This window comes from Podarcis gaigeae (genome assembly GCF_964106915.1).
Source record: "Podarcis gaigeae genome assembly, chromosome: 1".
NCBI lineage: Eukaryota > Metazoa > Chordata > Lepidosauria > Squamata > Lacertidae > Podarcis > Podarcis gaigeae.
In genome coordinates this window covers 107,575,887-107,591,487 of record NC_139678.1, presented here as the reverse complement: position 1 = coordinate 107,591,487, position 15,601 = coordinate 107,575,887, and the positions used below count along the sequence as shown (strand labels likewise).

General features: G+C 43.3%; 1 protein-coding gene across 8 annotated transcripts in view; it reads right to left on the bottom strand.

The window, feature by feature from the left end:
• SLC4A10 (solute carrier family 4 member 10) overlaps positions 1 to 15,601 on the bottom strand; it is a 162,340-nt gene that overhangs the window by 2,201 nt on the left and 144,538 nt on the right. For all 8 annotated transcript variants that reach the window (XM_083705345.1, XM_083705349.1, XM_083705346.1 and 5 more), the window contains 7 exons: positions 13,664 to 13,915; positions 12,501 to 12,569; positions 10,159 to 10,332; positions 8,713 to 8,835; positions 6,235 to 6,302; positions 5,425 to 5,541; positions 3,646 to 3,684 (listed from right to left, as the gene is read on the bottom strand). In XM_083705345.1, coding sequence (XP_083561471.1) covers positions 3,672 to 3,684; positions 5,425 to 5,541; positions 6,235 to 6,302; positions 8,713 to 8,835; positions 10,159 to 10,332; positions 12,501 to 12,569; positions 13,664 to 13,915 — 816 coding nt within the window. In that variant the 3' untranslated portion in view covers positions 3,646 to 3,671. The remainder of the gene's footprint in view (positions 1 to 3,645; positions 3,685 to 5,424; positions 5,542 to 6,234; positions 6,303 to 8,712; positions 8,836 to 10,158; positions 10,333 to 12,500; positions 12,570 to 13,663; positions 13,916 to 15,601) is intronic.

Sequence of the window (15,601 nt, the reverse complement as noted above, 5' to 3'; positions counted from 1 at the left end):
TCACGACACGGTTTAAAGGGCACCCGTTTCCTTTGCAAATGATAACCAGTCATGTGCTTTAATGCCAGCATTTTATGTTGCACAAACAAGAAGATGGGTAATCGGTTGGTTGTACTGTAATCTGCACCGTCATGAGCAAACACATGACTTGGGCTGAGCTTGCCTGCAGATAGGGTTTGGAAGACATGCTTCTGAGCACCCAGTCTATGCGTCAAAATGCTAAAGAGGTGCACCATCAGCTAGTATGCACACCTTTTACTTATGCCTTCCAAAACAAAACTCAAAATACCACCCTCCTCTATCAAAAGGCTTAGGCTGCATCTTCACCTTATTTTCCTTTTAATTCATTTTCATTCAGATCATGTGGGTCTCCTTCTGCTGCTTCTCATGGGTTTGCAGAAGGCACCACTGAGTGCAACACAAGATTTCCTTGTAACGGCAGGATGCCTGCTTTCAACAGTTCTGCTGCTCCTTCCAAGCAGCTCATATGCACTGGTCCCCATCTCCCACAATATGGCAGCCACTTCAGAATGTTTGGGGAGAACATGTGAATAAGACCAGATGGGTGGAACCTATCACTTGGGTCTTTCTCACCCAGTCAACTTCCATGGTAAGGGAGATGACAATCAGGTGAGGAGGACCTACATGCCGACCTCCGGATGCTATGGACTGCAGTGCCCATCAGCCACATCAAGCAAAGCCAATGGCCACGGAGTATGAGAACTGTAGTCCGCAACATGTGGCGGGCACCAGGTTGGCTATCACAGTCTGCTTTACCATCCTTGAATATGTGGTTGCTGTGATAAATCTACATCCTTTCCTTCTGGCTGTCACAGGAGAACAACATTGCTATATGATAGAAAGCACTACAATCAATGCACCCTGGGGTTAACAATATCCCTCTTTCGAATTTTGAATTCATTAAAAAGGTAAAGGGACGCCTGACCATCAGGTCCAGTCGTGGCCGACTCTGGGCTTGTGGCACTCATCTCACTTTATTGGCCGAGGGAACCAGCATACAGCTTCCGGGTCATGTGGCCAGCATGACTAAGCTGTTTACCTTCCCTATTTATCTACCTGCACTTTGACATGCTTTCGAACTGCTAGGTTGGCAGGAGCAGGGACCGAGCAACGGGAGCTCACCCCGGCACGGGGATTCGAACCACCGACCTTCAGATCAGCAAGTCCTAGGCTCTGTGGTTTAACCCACAGCGCCACCCATGTCCCTTTTGAATTCATTAATCAACCTTAAATTCATGGAGACCATAAACCTAACAGGTTTTTAAAGCCAGGTTAGAAGATCAACATTTACCCTACTGGTGGGGACTGGGGGGCAGGGTACTGAATAAAAATGAGAAAAACCTGAGCCATAGCAAAAGTTGCACAACATTTTTGTAGCACGTCAGTGATAGTTCTGCACAATAACACATTTCACTGTGGATCTCCCGGCATCTTGGCATGCCCTATCGCAAGGAACAGATCTCCCAAATGGTGGGGGTACTTCCCAGGTGGGCACCTTCTCTGGCCACTGCCAGAAAAGCCTTGCTGCTTCAGGCCAAAGGGGAGGTAAGTGAGTCCAGCATCCTGTTCTCACAGCGGCCAACCAGATACTTCTAGGAAGCCTGCAAACAGGACCCGAGTACTCTCCCCACTTCTGATTCCCAGAAACTGGTATTCAGAAGCATTCTGCCTCCAGCAGTAGAGGTAGGACACAACCACTGATCACTTCACCCCTCCTCTTTCAAAGCTGTCAGAGTAGTTGAGCCATCACTGCACTTTCTCTTCTATCTATCCCCAGTTGCAAACTACGATGGTTTGATGTACCACAGTGGGAACAATCATTATGCAGCATCTTCAGATTAACAAACCTGCCTTTTACTGATTGATGATGTTCATAAAAACATCTCACAATATTCCTTGTCATTCGGAAGTAATCCTTTTCACATTTAATTGTGTATGCTTAATTCTATTCACAGCAAAGTGCTGATGAGGAAATCCTAAAAGCCTCTCTCTCTCTCTCTCTCTCTATATATATATATATATAAACCCACCATATTGGATGCCAAATATGGGTTTAATGCACATCTCTACAAGTGCACAGGCAAGTCAGGATTTGATTGGATTCCTGATTTATTTTGATTTTAGTATGACTATTTCCCAGTCATGTTGCAAACTTGGGCATGGATTTCTCACATGGACTGACACTTGTGCCACAGGACTTCTCCCCTACAGTCCGCACAGAGTTCTGCGGAGGGTCAGGAGAACCTTCAGGACAGCACACAATGGGAGGGTGGGGGTCGTTCCATCTGGCAAGCTGAAACAGAACAGTTACCACCGCACCATGTTGAATTCCACCATAAGTCACAAAATTGTGCATATTTTACTTTTACTCTCCTCACCTATAAAATGGGTGCAGCATGCTCTTTAAAAAAACAACAGTGGAGCAGGTGTAGCTAGGCCAGTCTTTCCCAACCATGCTCCTCCCAGATGTTTTGAACTCGAAGCTTCCAAGGCCTTGCTGGCTGGGGCTGATGGGAATTGTAGTCCAAAACATATGGAAGGCACCAGGTTGGGGATTGCCGAGCTAGATTCTGCATGATCCAAAGGCTTGCAAGAAGTGTAGGGAAGGTGTTGAGAAACCCTTCTTGTTGCACTAGATTTGGAAAGGGAGGCTATCTGTGTGAGGAGAGGAGGGGGAAGCCCTGTTGCTCAAGTGTCAGTCCCTGTGAACGGCTTCTGTTGACAGGGAAATGCCGCCCCCAGGGGTCTTGCAAATATTGCCGCATTTCATACATTCAGCAGCCACAAGCAACATTGAAGTACTGGGCTGGAAGGTCAGCAACATCTGCATAAAAATGCAGCTGCACAGAAGTCCAGTCTGTGTAATTCTTACCATCTTAATAATAATAATTTTAAAAGGTGATCTTGTGACAATCTTGTGAACTGAACCTCTGCTCCGCATTGTAGAGGGGTTGTACTGTACTGGGCTATTGCAGCAGCACTCCAGCGGAACATGTGGACTGGGGAAGGGTTTATCAACTCACAAACAGATTGAGGTTGTCAGCTCCAGATTTTGGACTGCTCTTTGGCAATATACACCCTCCACAAGCTCCTACTTCCTCCATATCGTGACCCCCACCCTTCACTGCAGCAGGTATACAGGAGGGTTTTGTCAGAGGACCCCTCGCTGGAATGTATGGACATTTGACACCAGTCCTGATTGATCATCTTGTTTATGCAGCTCAGGGAGAGGAAGAACACTGCAAAAGCAACATGCCATTTTGGGGTGACAAAACGCCAGGAGTCAAACAGAGATTCTTTGTTTCAGTTAATTCGCTGGAGTTCAATAACTATGGCTAAAGCTGGCATATGTTACGAGTGCATCTGATATCTCCAGGAGATTGCTAGGGTTCTGAAGTTTGCCTGAATTACAGTGTTTAGAAAAATGAATGCATTTGTGGCATCCGATCTCAGAAGAACAGATAGGCATGTTTTCCAAGCGGCCTTCGAAACGTGCATTCCGTACCCTTCTAGTAAATTTTGTCTCCCCAAAATTTACACACAGTAAGTTAGAGAGGTTACCAAAAGACACCATTTAGTAGTGGGGGAAGGAATCAAGGCAGAGGTTCAGGGGCAGGGTCTTACCTTTGGGGAATCAGCTTCAAGAGAGATTAGGTAGGGGAGCTTATAGTAGAAATGTGATAATGGAACAATTAAGTAGAAAATCATGTTAATTCAAAAGGAATGGCAATTGGGGAAATAGTGGTTAAACACAGTTGCATGTATACTCAGTTAAACGTATCAAATAGAGATGTCACCATAAAAATGGCCATCTGCTTTCACAGTTTCACAATTAATTTAAGATATAAGCTAGCCAATACTTGAATGCAACTGACACAGGGGCTTAACAGTGTCCTGCTCTCCCCTCTGCTCAGTGCACAATATATGTCTACACACACACACACACCTCAGGAATCCACAGCCAGACTTCCCTTTTGACCTGGGCTCAAACTACTAGGAAACAGCCACAGCTCAGTGGCTGCCAGTCATTGCAGACAATACTGAATTTGATGGACCAACAATCTGGCTTGATATAAAGTAGCACCCTCTGTCCCATATTGTGATGAAAAGGGGAGAGCAAGACTTTGTCCAGCCCTAAGCAAACCTCTGAGTCTGCAGGTAACTGCACCTGCACGGGAATTAATTACGCCTTCAATAATCATTCTTCTAAACAGTACTACTCTGAGCAGCCAGACTTCTAGCAAGCCTCCATTTGGAAAGGGGTGTATGTGTGGCAGGAATGCAATTGTGATTTTTTTTTTTTTTTACTGTAGCTAATGTGAGCTGAATATGTTGATTCATATTCTTACCCACAGAGTTGGAACAGAACAGCTACAGATGATCCTCAGTTTGTTATGGTTGGTATACATGATGTAAGCTATCTGAATCTCTCTTGTTTACAATAGCCGAATTCGCCCTGAAAAGAGCGTGAAGACAAGCATGATCCAATAGGGACCTGTGTTGTCTAAGAAACTCACTTGTAGGCTAAGAGGCACACCTACAGTCTATAGCTGTAAACGTTTCCCTTTTTTTCAGGGAAATTCCCTTCTTCCAAATAGGATTCCTCGCAAGAAAAGGGAAAAGTTGACAGCTATGCTACAGTCCCAATGTTGCAAATACAGTATAGTACAAAGCTAGTATTACAAATCATGTACAAGGCGCCTCCAACACAAGCTGCTATACAATAAGTTAAAAAGAGACAAGCTCTCTTATGGATCCAGAAAGACCAGGGCATGAGGAAAGCAACAGAACAGAGAGTGCACTTGACAAGGATGTCAAAACGTCTTCTCTCTTTTTTTACCAGGAGTGGGAAGATTTCTTTGCAGCCCACCACTAGTAAAGTTTAGTTTAGTTAGTTAGCTATTAAATTTCTATCCTGCCCTTTCCCCCAAAGCTGCTTCCATATGGAGGAGGCATCTTTAAGTGATGGACATGAATATCTACCCAGGGACTGATCTGACCCCTTTGGCCATTCCTGCTAGTGCATATTCCCATGGTGATTCCTGCTGGCCTAAGGAGAAAAGAAAGGCCATTTTGGATGACAGGTTGGCTCTGAAAGCATCTGGGGATTCTAGAGGCTCTGCCGGTGCAGCAGCCGAGAGCATGAACTTGTGTAACGTGTGAATCCATCCACTCTCCCTTCTGCTGTGATATTATGCTATTGGCTTCCACCTACAATCCCTGCAGCAGAATGGACTGAATGTGTTCATAAGGTTCTCATTATTTGCCTTCAAAAATAAGTAGCTCGGCATTTTTATTTATTTTCTGCATCATCATCATAAATATTATGCAGGCAACTAATTATCACTGAACTATTATGGGATAAATATAGGATAATTTTTTTTAATAATAATAAAAAAAAACCTTTTAGAAGGAAAGCTGGACTCCTTATCCTTGGTATTGTCTGACGATATCAACAGTGTCTTCCACACAGCTGTTTTTGACATTTCATCAGAAATATTTATTACAGATGGGTCATCTCTAGAACAGAATGAGCACACAGAGAGAGGCAACCAGAATTTATTTTCTGAAGTACTGTGGAAACAAGTAACTAAAATAAACTCACTGATCCGCTTTAAAGTAGCCATAACACAATATTTAGCCGATAATTTAGGCAATTCAGTCAATGGAACATCAGGCTTCAAGGGAAAGGTCCATAACTCCATGAAAGAGCATGTTGTTTGCACAGAAGAGGTACCAGGATCAATCCCTGGCATCATACGGCTTGATTGGAAGAGACCTCTGTTGCCCTAGTTTTTTTGCTGTTCTGTAAAATTCTCAGGGAGTGGGGCTTTCAATTGAATAGAGGCAAAAATGCTTTGAACAAATAATGTGCAACAAAATTGGTTGTGAGATAGGTGGGTGCTATTGCCAACGGCCAAAAAGGATCTTTTAAAGATACAGTGCAAACTAAGAGCCAAACGGATGTGATGTAGAAGATCTGTGATCGGTCTCTCAATGTATTTATTTTTTAATTTTAAAGTGACTGCAGACACCTTCCAAATTAGAAAAGGAGCAACAATGCTGTGGGTGGCAGCCCCTCCCCCAATTAATATCCCACTACCACCAGAAGATGCTTTTAATTCTGCTGGCACAAAAAGGGAAGTATCTGCAGTGCTATTTTTCCAGAAAAAGAATTTTGATCTGGGACAATTTTGTATCCTAGTGGTTTACCTGTAATGCGCATCTAGTGGTAACTGAACTGTGCCTTCCTCTTCCATCGCTAACATGCTTTGCTCTTCCTAGAGTGGGGGAAAACACAATAGTTTAGATAGGAACAAACACCACTCTGCTGTAATTGTTTCCACACACTTATAGATTTGTCACAAGAAAAGAAAACAAGGTAATATCTTCTCTCTCTCTCTCTCTCTCTCTCTCTCTCTCTCTCTCCTGCCTCTCCAATTGTTGTACTCAAATTTTCCATAGGATGGCATCTTTCCTGTTAACTATTTTGTGAGTAAAAAAGCAAGTGCCAAAAATCAGGGCACTCTGTTTAAAGGGCAGTACCAAAGAGGAAGCTAATTTTCATGGTGGAAAATTGTATTCTCTAGGAAGGAAGGAAGTTAACTAGTTCCTCACGGTGGGTTAACTAGTTCCTCATGATGGCTTGGGATCCAAGTAATAATTTTAACAATAATAATTTTATTATTTGTACCCCGCCCAGCTGCCCCTATGGCCAACTGGGTAGCAAAGACCCACACAGATGTGATAGTTACGCATATACTACAACTGTGTATACAACGCCTCCCCCAAGCTGAAAAGGGTTTCTTTACTCCTTCTCTAGAGGCTCTTAGTACAGTAGCTACATCTTCACTCCATGTTCCAAGTGCCCATTGGCAGGCAAGGGCAGCACGATGAAACTGGCCTCAGAATATTTAGAATTAAAATATTAAACTAGCCTAGGTTGTTGTGAGGATGAAATGGGGAGGAAGAGAACTATGTATGTCACCTCACGCACCCCTTGAGGAAAATATGGGATACAAATGCAATCAATCAACAGACTGTGAATAAATATAATTTCTTGTCTTGACGCTGACTGCTCATCACAGATGGGATTTTCCTCTCTTATGTTGAAAAGCAAGTTGCAAAATTAAAATCTTGATCCAATCCAACCAGCACCTTTAAAATATCCTGTCAGCTTCATTTCTATTTGTACAAAGAGCCTATTTCTATTTTTAAAGCCAGAATAAATGGTGACTTTCCAATTACATTCCAGAGGCGCTGCTTCATATATTTATTCATTTTTATTCCTGGTTAATTTTGTCATTTCCAGGCTTCACAGCTTCCCAGGATTTTGACAGCTGAACAGGTTTAATAATAGCCTCAACTATTTAGCAATGCCATATTATGTAATAATAATAATAATAATAATAATAATAATAATAATAATAACCCCTCGAAAAAGACAGCGACCGAAAATAAAAGTAGATTTTATTTTTATATATATATATATTTAAAGGTGTACATTCCTAGTTTTGTTTTTGTCACCATTCAGTTCTAAAAAGAAAAAAAAAACCAAGGGATGCATAAGAAGAAATATCAGACTGAAAAGCAAAGGACTCCTGCGACGATTGTGAAAAACACACCTGTCTCCCTTGAGTCGCTTCTGCGTTATGAGAGACAGAACACATCACTTGGGAGAAAGCCCTATCTGGCTGTGCCGTGGGGGAAAGGATACACAACCAAATCAATTTCCAGAAGGAAAAGGTGGATGGAGAGTAGAAAGAGGGCAAGTCATTACATGCTGCAAAGCCCTTATTCCCCTATTCTTGATGTCCAGGCCTGCCCTCCACTACACACAGGTTATTGGGGTCACTAATGACATAACGCTCCTAGAAAGTGATTAACTATGGGTGGTGGGTTCAGTAGTGTAGTGGAGGAGGAATGCAAGCTGGGGTGAGTTTGCTGGCTGCCTCTCCAGTACCTTTCTCCTTCCTGAGTAGCAATGATTATCATCTGGCATCTGCTAGTGTTGTAAGCCTGGGCAAGGAGGCTGGAAGACGGGTGTGGCCTGGCATATGATCCCATTTATTTGGCAGGGTAGGCTTGGTAGGCAGAATCCAATGTCGTGTGAGCGGACTTCTGCTTGCACACTGGGATATCACCTTCCTTCTTTTCCCTTACTCCTGCAACCCCACATGAGCAGATTTTGAGGGCATGCAGGGGGAGGAGAGGAAGGCAAAGTCCTATTGAGCAATCAGAAGTCTGCTCTGCTCGTGCAAGAATAGCGCAGGATACAACTCAGTCGTTTCAAAGATGTCTGCATGAGCATCTGAGCATGGGTTAAAACTTTGCTTCTGTGGGCAAAGTTCCCACAGACACTTAGATTTGCTATATGAAAGCATTCTCCTATTTCACAGAGATAATAATAATAATAATAATAATAATAATAATAATAATAATAATTTATTTATACCCCGCCCATTTGGCTGGGCTTCCAACAAAATATTAAAATACAGTAATCCATCAAACATTAAAAACTTTCCTAAACAAGCCTGCCTTCAGATGTCTTCTAACAGTCTGGTAGCTGTTGTTTTATTTGATAAGTGTAGGCTGTAAATTTCATGCTGTATTCATTTGATCAAGTGTGAACAGAAAGAAAGAAAGAAAGAAAGAAAGAAAGAAAGAAAGAAAGAAAGAAAGAAAACTTACCTCTTTTTCAGCATCCTCCAACTTCTTTTTCTTGCTCTCTGGCATCAAATCATCCAACCAGCTGAGCTCCCGTTTCGTGAAAAATAAGTCCATGAGTTTTCTAACAAACACCAGGGCCAAGACCTGTTCAAAGATATTTATACTATGGTAAGATATCATGGACAGCTGTAAAAGGTATGCTTCTTAAAAGACAAAGTCCAAAAGAAACAGGACTAACCCTAAAATGGCAAAATTTGTGGGTACGAGACTAAAGTAACACCGCTAGGGTTGTCATATGTTTGGAATTTCCCAGACATATCCGGAATACTGCAGTTGGCAGCAGTGTCCAGGTGGAAATCAGCAAAATGTCTGGGAAAGTCCGGATGTATGGCAGCCCATGTAGGCAGTGTCATTTTTGACGATTTCCCATAAAAATAGCTCAAAAACGTCAATTTCTTTTTCCCCAGCTTTGCAAAAAAAAAAAAAAAAAAAAAAAGGCTTAACAACTTTTCTCTCTGGATTTTCAGTGTTTGAAATATTGCAATTCTTAACCCCACTGAGTTCAAAAGCAGTTTTATATTAGCATTGTTTTATTTTCAATTCATGGAAAAATTATGTATTGAATTAAATTTGCAGATTTTTATTTTTAATGGCCCTGACTTCTTATATTCTGCCTCATATTCAGTGACTCATCAGGCTAAAGATGGCCTTGAATGAGAGTTGATAGTTTCAACAAAACCCAAAGGAATGAAACAATGGTTTTTCAGCAGGGAAGCCTGAGTATGGGAATATAACAACCAGCACAAAAGATAATATGGTCGTCTTCTCTTTTTTCTGGTCCATTCTGCCTTTTTTCCAGCCCCATGCTCACAGAAGCAAAACAGGAAACAAAAATCATTTCCATGGCTGATAGGTCTAAAAAAAAAAAAAGTCTTGATAGTTTCTGGGCAGACTTGAGCCATTTATTTTTATGAGGTGAAAATAAAATGCCACTGTCTAGTAGGTACAGTGCAAAGATTCCTATCTGAGCAAGGGCCAAGTTATTTTTTCCTTTACATAGACAAGCCTATTTTAATCTGGTAAAGGCACTGATTCAATTTGGAGGTGAACAGTAAAGCTACTGTGCTTTTATCTAGATTAGCCTATTTTTAACTAGCAATTATTTAATTAATAATTGACATTTGTAGTTTTTTAAAAAGCAAAAAATCCTCTTAGTTGAAGATAAGCAGGTCTGGGTCTGATCAATGCATAGATGGGGAGCAGCTTATTTATTGTGTTCTTATTTATCCTGCAAAAATAAAGTGGGATAATTAAGAACCCATTGATAAATAGCTTCCAACCATCTCCATGGACTTTCTCCCCTGAAGGGCACCTTTTGACTCTCTGTAAGCTTAGTTAATATCAGTTATTCAATTTTGCTTTTATGGATTGCCTGGACCTTCTAGACTCCACAAAACGGATCCATACCATCATAGGAAAGACAATGGCAGCTCTTGAAGCCTTGATAACCCACAGCAGCACAAGACAGCTCAGCTGGATGACGGTGAAGAGATGGACTTTTCGGAGAGGGACATGCCTCAGGTAGATGAAGTCAGGCTGGTGTTTGGCAGGCATCCAGAATAACTTGATTCTGTCAAAAAGCTGAGAAAGGAAAAGAAATTCGGGAGGCAAGAGTCATTCCTCTATAGACCCTCTACAGATGAAATATTTAAAAGAGCAAGGATAATCGGCTGCAACAAAGGGAATTCAGAAGGTAAAGACACAAGCAGTGCTACTATAGCCATCTTCAGGACATCACACTAATTCTCGGTGTTGAGTCGCCCCATCCTCCTTTCATCACATACACTGAATATCCCCAAGGACACAAGCACAACATGAGCATCTGCAGAGGCAGCCTTTGCACATACAACTGTAGCATGAGGGCTACTGTGTGACCTAAGGGTGTTTTGGGGGCCCAGAAGCCTCCACACAAACATCTGTATGCAGGAAGGCCCCATCTCTGCAGGTGGCTGTGCTAGAGACACAAATGTCCTGGGCAGGACCACTCAGCCCTATTCCTGGCTCCTGCGTTGTTGTACATGGAAGCAAGAACACCTGAATTGAATAACACAACCAACACCAGCAAGAGGATGTGTGCAAGTGAACCAGCTACACAAGTGTTGTGCAACCATGATTCAGTTCTGCATTAGGCTGTTTAAGGATAGCCTGCGGTTTTAAATAGCGAACATGATGTGTTAGTATTTGTATTGTATTTGCATTATAAATGTAATTCACAAAGAATAAATGGTATTGGGGCAGTTGGAAGCTGCTTGGTTGTTCTGTTAGTTCTGTCTTTGTGAATGTGAGAGGTGTGGAGACTTCATGCAGATGGTCTCTGGAGGATGCTGTGAGGACAGGCAAGCTATGGATTATAAGTTATGCACTGCCACAAATGAGTTTTGAAAGAAAAAAAGACTAAGCCCTCTCTTGGGCTCAAGAGAGAGAAATGCATTGCATTCATTAATGTATATGTAAATAATACTTGTTCAACTGTTGCCAAACTGACAAGTTAAATATTTGTCTTACAACCATTTGTGTAAGGCATATATTTTTATCACAAATAGCTAACATAGAATCATAGAGTTGGAAGAGACCACAAGGGCTATTGAGTCCAACTCCCTGCCAAGCAGGAAACACCATCAGAGCACTCCTGACATATGGTTGTCAAGCCTCTGCTTAAAGACCTCCAAAGAAGGGACTCCACCACGCTACTTGACAGCAAATTCCACTGTCGAACAGCTCTTACTGTCAGGAAGTTCTTCCTAAGGTTTAGGTGGAATCTTCTTTCTTGTAGTTTGAAACCATTGCTCCGTGTCCACTTCTCTGGAGCAGCAGAAAACAACCTTTCTCCCTTCTCTATGCGACATCCTTTTATATATTTGAACATGGCTATCATATCACCCCTTAACCTCCTCTTCTCCAGGCTAAACATGCCCAGCTCCCTTAGCCGTTCCTCATAAGGCATCGTTTCCAGGCCTTTGACCATTTTGGTTGCCCTCCTCTGGACACGTTCCAGTTTGTCAGTGTCCTTCTTGAACTGTGGTGCCCAGAACTGGACACAGTACTCCAGGTGAGGTCTGACCAGAGCAGAATACAGTGGCACTATTACTTCCCTTGATCTAGATGCTATACTCCTATTGATGCAGCCCAGAATTGCATTGGCTTTTTTAGCTGCCGCGTCACACTGTTGGCTCATGTCAAGTTTGTGGTCAACCAAGACTCCTAGATCCTTTTCACATGTACTGCTCTCAAGCCAGGTGTCACCCATCTTATATTTGTGCCTCTCATTTTTTTTGCCCAAGTGCAATACTTTACATTTCTCCCTGTTAAAATTCATCTTGTTTGTTTTGGCCCATGATGCACATAGGTGTAAAGCAGCGGCAGGCAGTCATGTAGGCAAGTGTGCACCATGGCAAGTCCAAAGTATTGTGCCACTGAAGTAGACATTACGGTAAGTGGGAATGGCTTCATTGACCAATGCAGTGGCTTGGCCTGTAGTTTGCTGACCAGCATGTGGTGTTCAGTCTCGAAAAGGCAAGCAGGACTGTAAGCCTAGCTCTGTGCCAGATGCAGATGATAGCCGCCGCCTCTTCCCTCTGCTGAGGGGTATGCAGCAAATTCCTGCTGCCAGTGACACTGAAAGTTGCAGGGCTCCATTTCATATTGGTTGCACCTTTCCAATATCTCTGTGAAACTCAGCAATGCGTATAATGCAAGCAAGGGGCAAATAAAAGCTGTAACAAGAGCCACACAAAAAATATTTCACTAACCTGAATTCCTTTTAGAGAAGAGGCACCCATGTAAAGAAATACACCATAAAGCACTGGCATAGGGATAAACTGGAAAGAGGAGAAAGGAGGACAAAATAAAAAACTGGGTCTCACTTCACTGGCAGATAAGACAGGCAGAAAAGGCTTTTGAAGAAGGCGATTGACTACCAGGCTCTCATACGGAAACAAGGGTTTGATGGTGAATTTTCACTGCTTCTGCTGCACCCAGCAGGAACTACACACATCCTTGTTTTGGGAGGGGGGTGTCTTCAGACTTTCTGAACTTTAGTCCCTGTTCTTTTCCTAAATTCTTCTGTCCACACCAACCCAGCACCAATTGCATGTTCCACATCAGTATAGTAGCAGGCATGCAACCTACTACTAAAAGCACAGATCTGCACATTTGGACATTAATCCAACACTAGCATTACCTGTGGAATATGAAAAGCTCTTCCTGACATTCCCCTTAAAAGCTGGCCTGTCCTTACCTTCAAATCAATGTAGAAGCCAGCTCACCCTGGCTTCTACATTGACAACATCAAAACAAAGTATTTGTTTGTCTCTGCATTAGATTTCCCTCAACCATCCCCTACCTTCCTGGTGTTCAGGGCTTGTAACAGCAATAAAAAAACAAAGTAAAATGCATAATTACAATCAAAAACATAAGAATGCCTGCTTATTACTTGACCATTAAAAAGCTGGCAGATCCCATCTGCAGGTGGACCGTTTCTGTTGTTGTTCATGCGGAGCACTAACACATCAGTCTATGAAAATGCCTTCCACTGAGTCAGACTATTAGCCTATCCAGTCCAGTCTGCCCCACTCCTTTGGACAGCTCCCCAAAATCTCATGCAGAGCTCTTTCCCATCACCTGCAGTCTGAGATCCATTTTTCAGTTTGTTTGTTTGTTTGTTTGTTTGTTTTCGTAAACTGGGGAAGCCAAGCATTGAGCCTGGGCTCCTTGGTGTGTGATCTGTGGTGTGGACTGGATAGCTCAGTTTGTTTGAGCCTTTCTTGTATTAGGCAATAAGAACCTTACCCAGCACCGCATCAAGACGCATACACCCATGCATTAAAAAAACAAGAACATCTGTGCTAGAATTTAAATCCTTAGTAGTGCTATTTACTTTTCCCTTGGTTTCCCCCCCAAAGCATGAGCCTACCTTTAGAATTCGGGTCAGAAAAACGGACGAGCCCATCAGGATGAATATCATGAGTCCCGTGACCCGCTGCTCACGGATGCCAAGGAATTTGGGCTGCTCTCCTGGAGCAGAGCACTCCGACTCCAGCTTCAAGCTGTTCACGTGAGAGATGGAGAGAACAGTGGCGGCAACAAACCACGGCAGGCCCATGAGGGAGCACACGCCCAGCATGAGAGCCACCATCAGCAGGTCCAGGTGATAGCCGCAGCCCTTCTGTTGAAGGCAATAAACCAAAGAAGAGGAGGAGGAGGAGTTTGGATTTGATATCCCACTTTATCACTGCCCGAATGAGTCTCAAAGCGGCTAACATTCTCCTTTCCCTTCCTCCCCCACAACAAACACTCTGTGAGGTGAGTGGGGCTGAGAAACTTCAAAAAAGTGTGACTAGCCCAAGGTCACCCAGCAGCTGCATGTGGAGGAGCGGGGAAGCGAACCCGGTTCACCAGATTACGAGTCTACCGCTCTTAACCACTACACCACACTGGCAATAAGCCACATTGCTAGGGCAGAAGCCAGCACCCTGCATGACCCTTCTGAACAGCCGGCAGCCCCAATTAGCAGCTAGTCTAACGATGCATGCACGAAGTACATGAACTGTTAGGCAATGGCTGTGCTGCTGCAGGTTACCTTTGTTCTTCAGCCTTGCTTGTGGTATAACATACGTGGTTGGATTTGAGCCTTTCTTGTATTAGGCAGACACTTCTGCTTCAATTCAATGCTTTGCATTTGTGAGACTGCTCTGGTGAACATCGAGAGCTCCCTTACCTGAGAGGCTGTCCTATTCAGTTCAACAGAGCTGTTTATATTCCTGCCAAATGCACCCAAACAAGTTCCATGCATCAAAAGGAGCTTGCTGGATTATTGGCCTATGAACTCATTCTTAAGTCGCTTTCACCCTGGCCCTACGATGGCTTACAAAATTTTGAAATGCAGAAGAAATTCAAAACAGAGCGCAAGTTCCGGTTAGGAACAACACACTCAGATCTGTCCTCTACGGATGCATTGTGTGGAGTGGGAAATAACATGTTAAAAGCCTTTTTGCCATAGCTTGGTCATCGGCACCATAGCAGCAGAAAGAGCGGTAATTTTTATTATTAGTAGTAGTAATAGTAGCATAATACCACCCTGAATCCAAAGCTCCCAGGGCAATTAAAAACAGATTACACAGCCAGCACAGGACAAAAACACCCGAGATGTATAAACGCAGAGACAAGCCATGTCCTCATAGCCACTTCAAGGAGCTGGTGCCTCACAGAATGTGCAATCTGCACTTCTTTTAAACATCTGGCCTTATGCCTGCTGACTTTTCCAAAAGTCAAAAGGGGTGAAATTGCTGTTAAGTGCAAGTACGCTGCTTCCAACAGTGTCTGGGTTTGAGCTTTCCTCACATTTGCGTAGAAGCCCGAAGAAAGTGACATATGGGAGAGGAAGGAGGCATGGCAACAGGTGATGATGCTACATCAGACCCGAGCAAGGGAAAAAAATATGAATATGCAGCAAAGCAAGAGGGCAGCCAGGAAGACCATCTGACTCCCACATGCCACTGCTGAAATGAAAAAGGGGGGGGGGGCACATTCTAAAGCTTGGCAGGAACTCCCTGCATCTGTCAAGTTAACCGCACAAAACACTGCGGATTGACACAAGGAGCCTGACTGACAAAGAGGGCAGGGGAGGGAGGGAGGGAGGGAGGGAAGCAACCCACGGAGGGGGGGGGGAACCATTCACAGCAACTAAGAAGTTGCAGTGTGAAAAGGAGGCTGAAAATGCATTTGTAATGACTGTGTTGCCGTTTCCCAAAGAGTCAAAGAAGCTGAAAAATCTGGGCACACACACGGACAAGCTGGTTCCTGAAACTTCTTCCAACCTTTTTTTTTTGGTCCGAAAAGTGATGAACCTTGT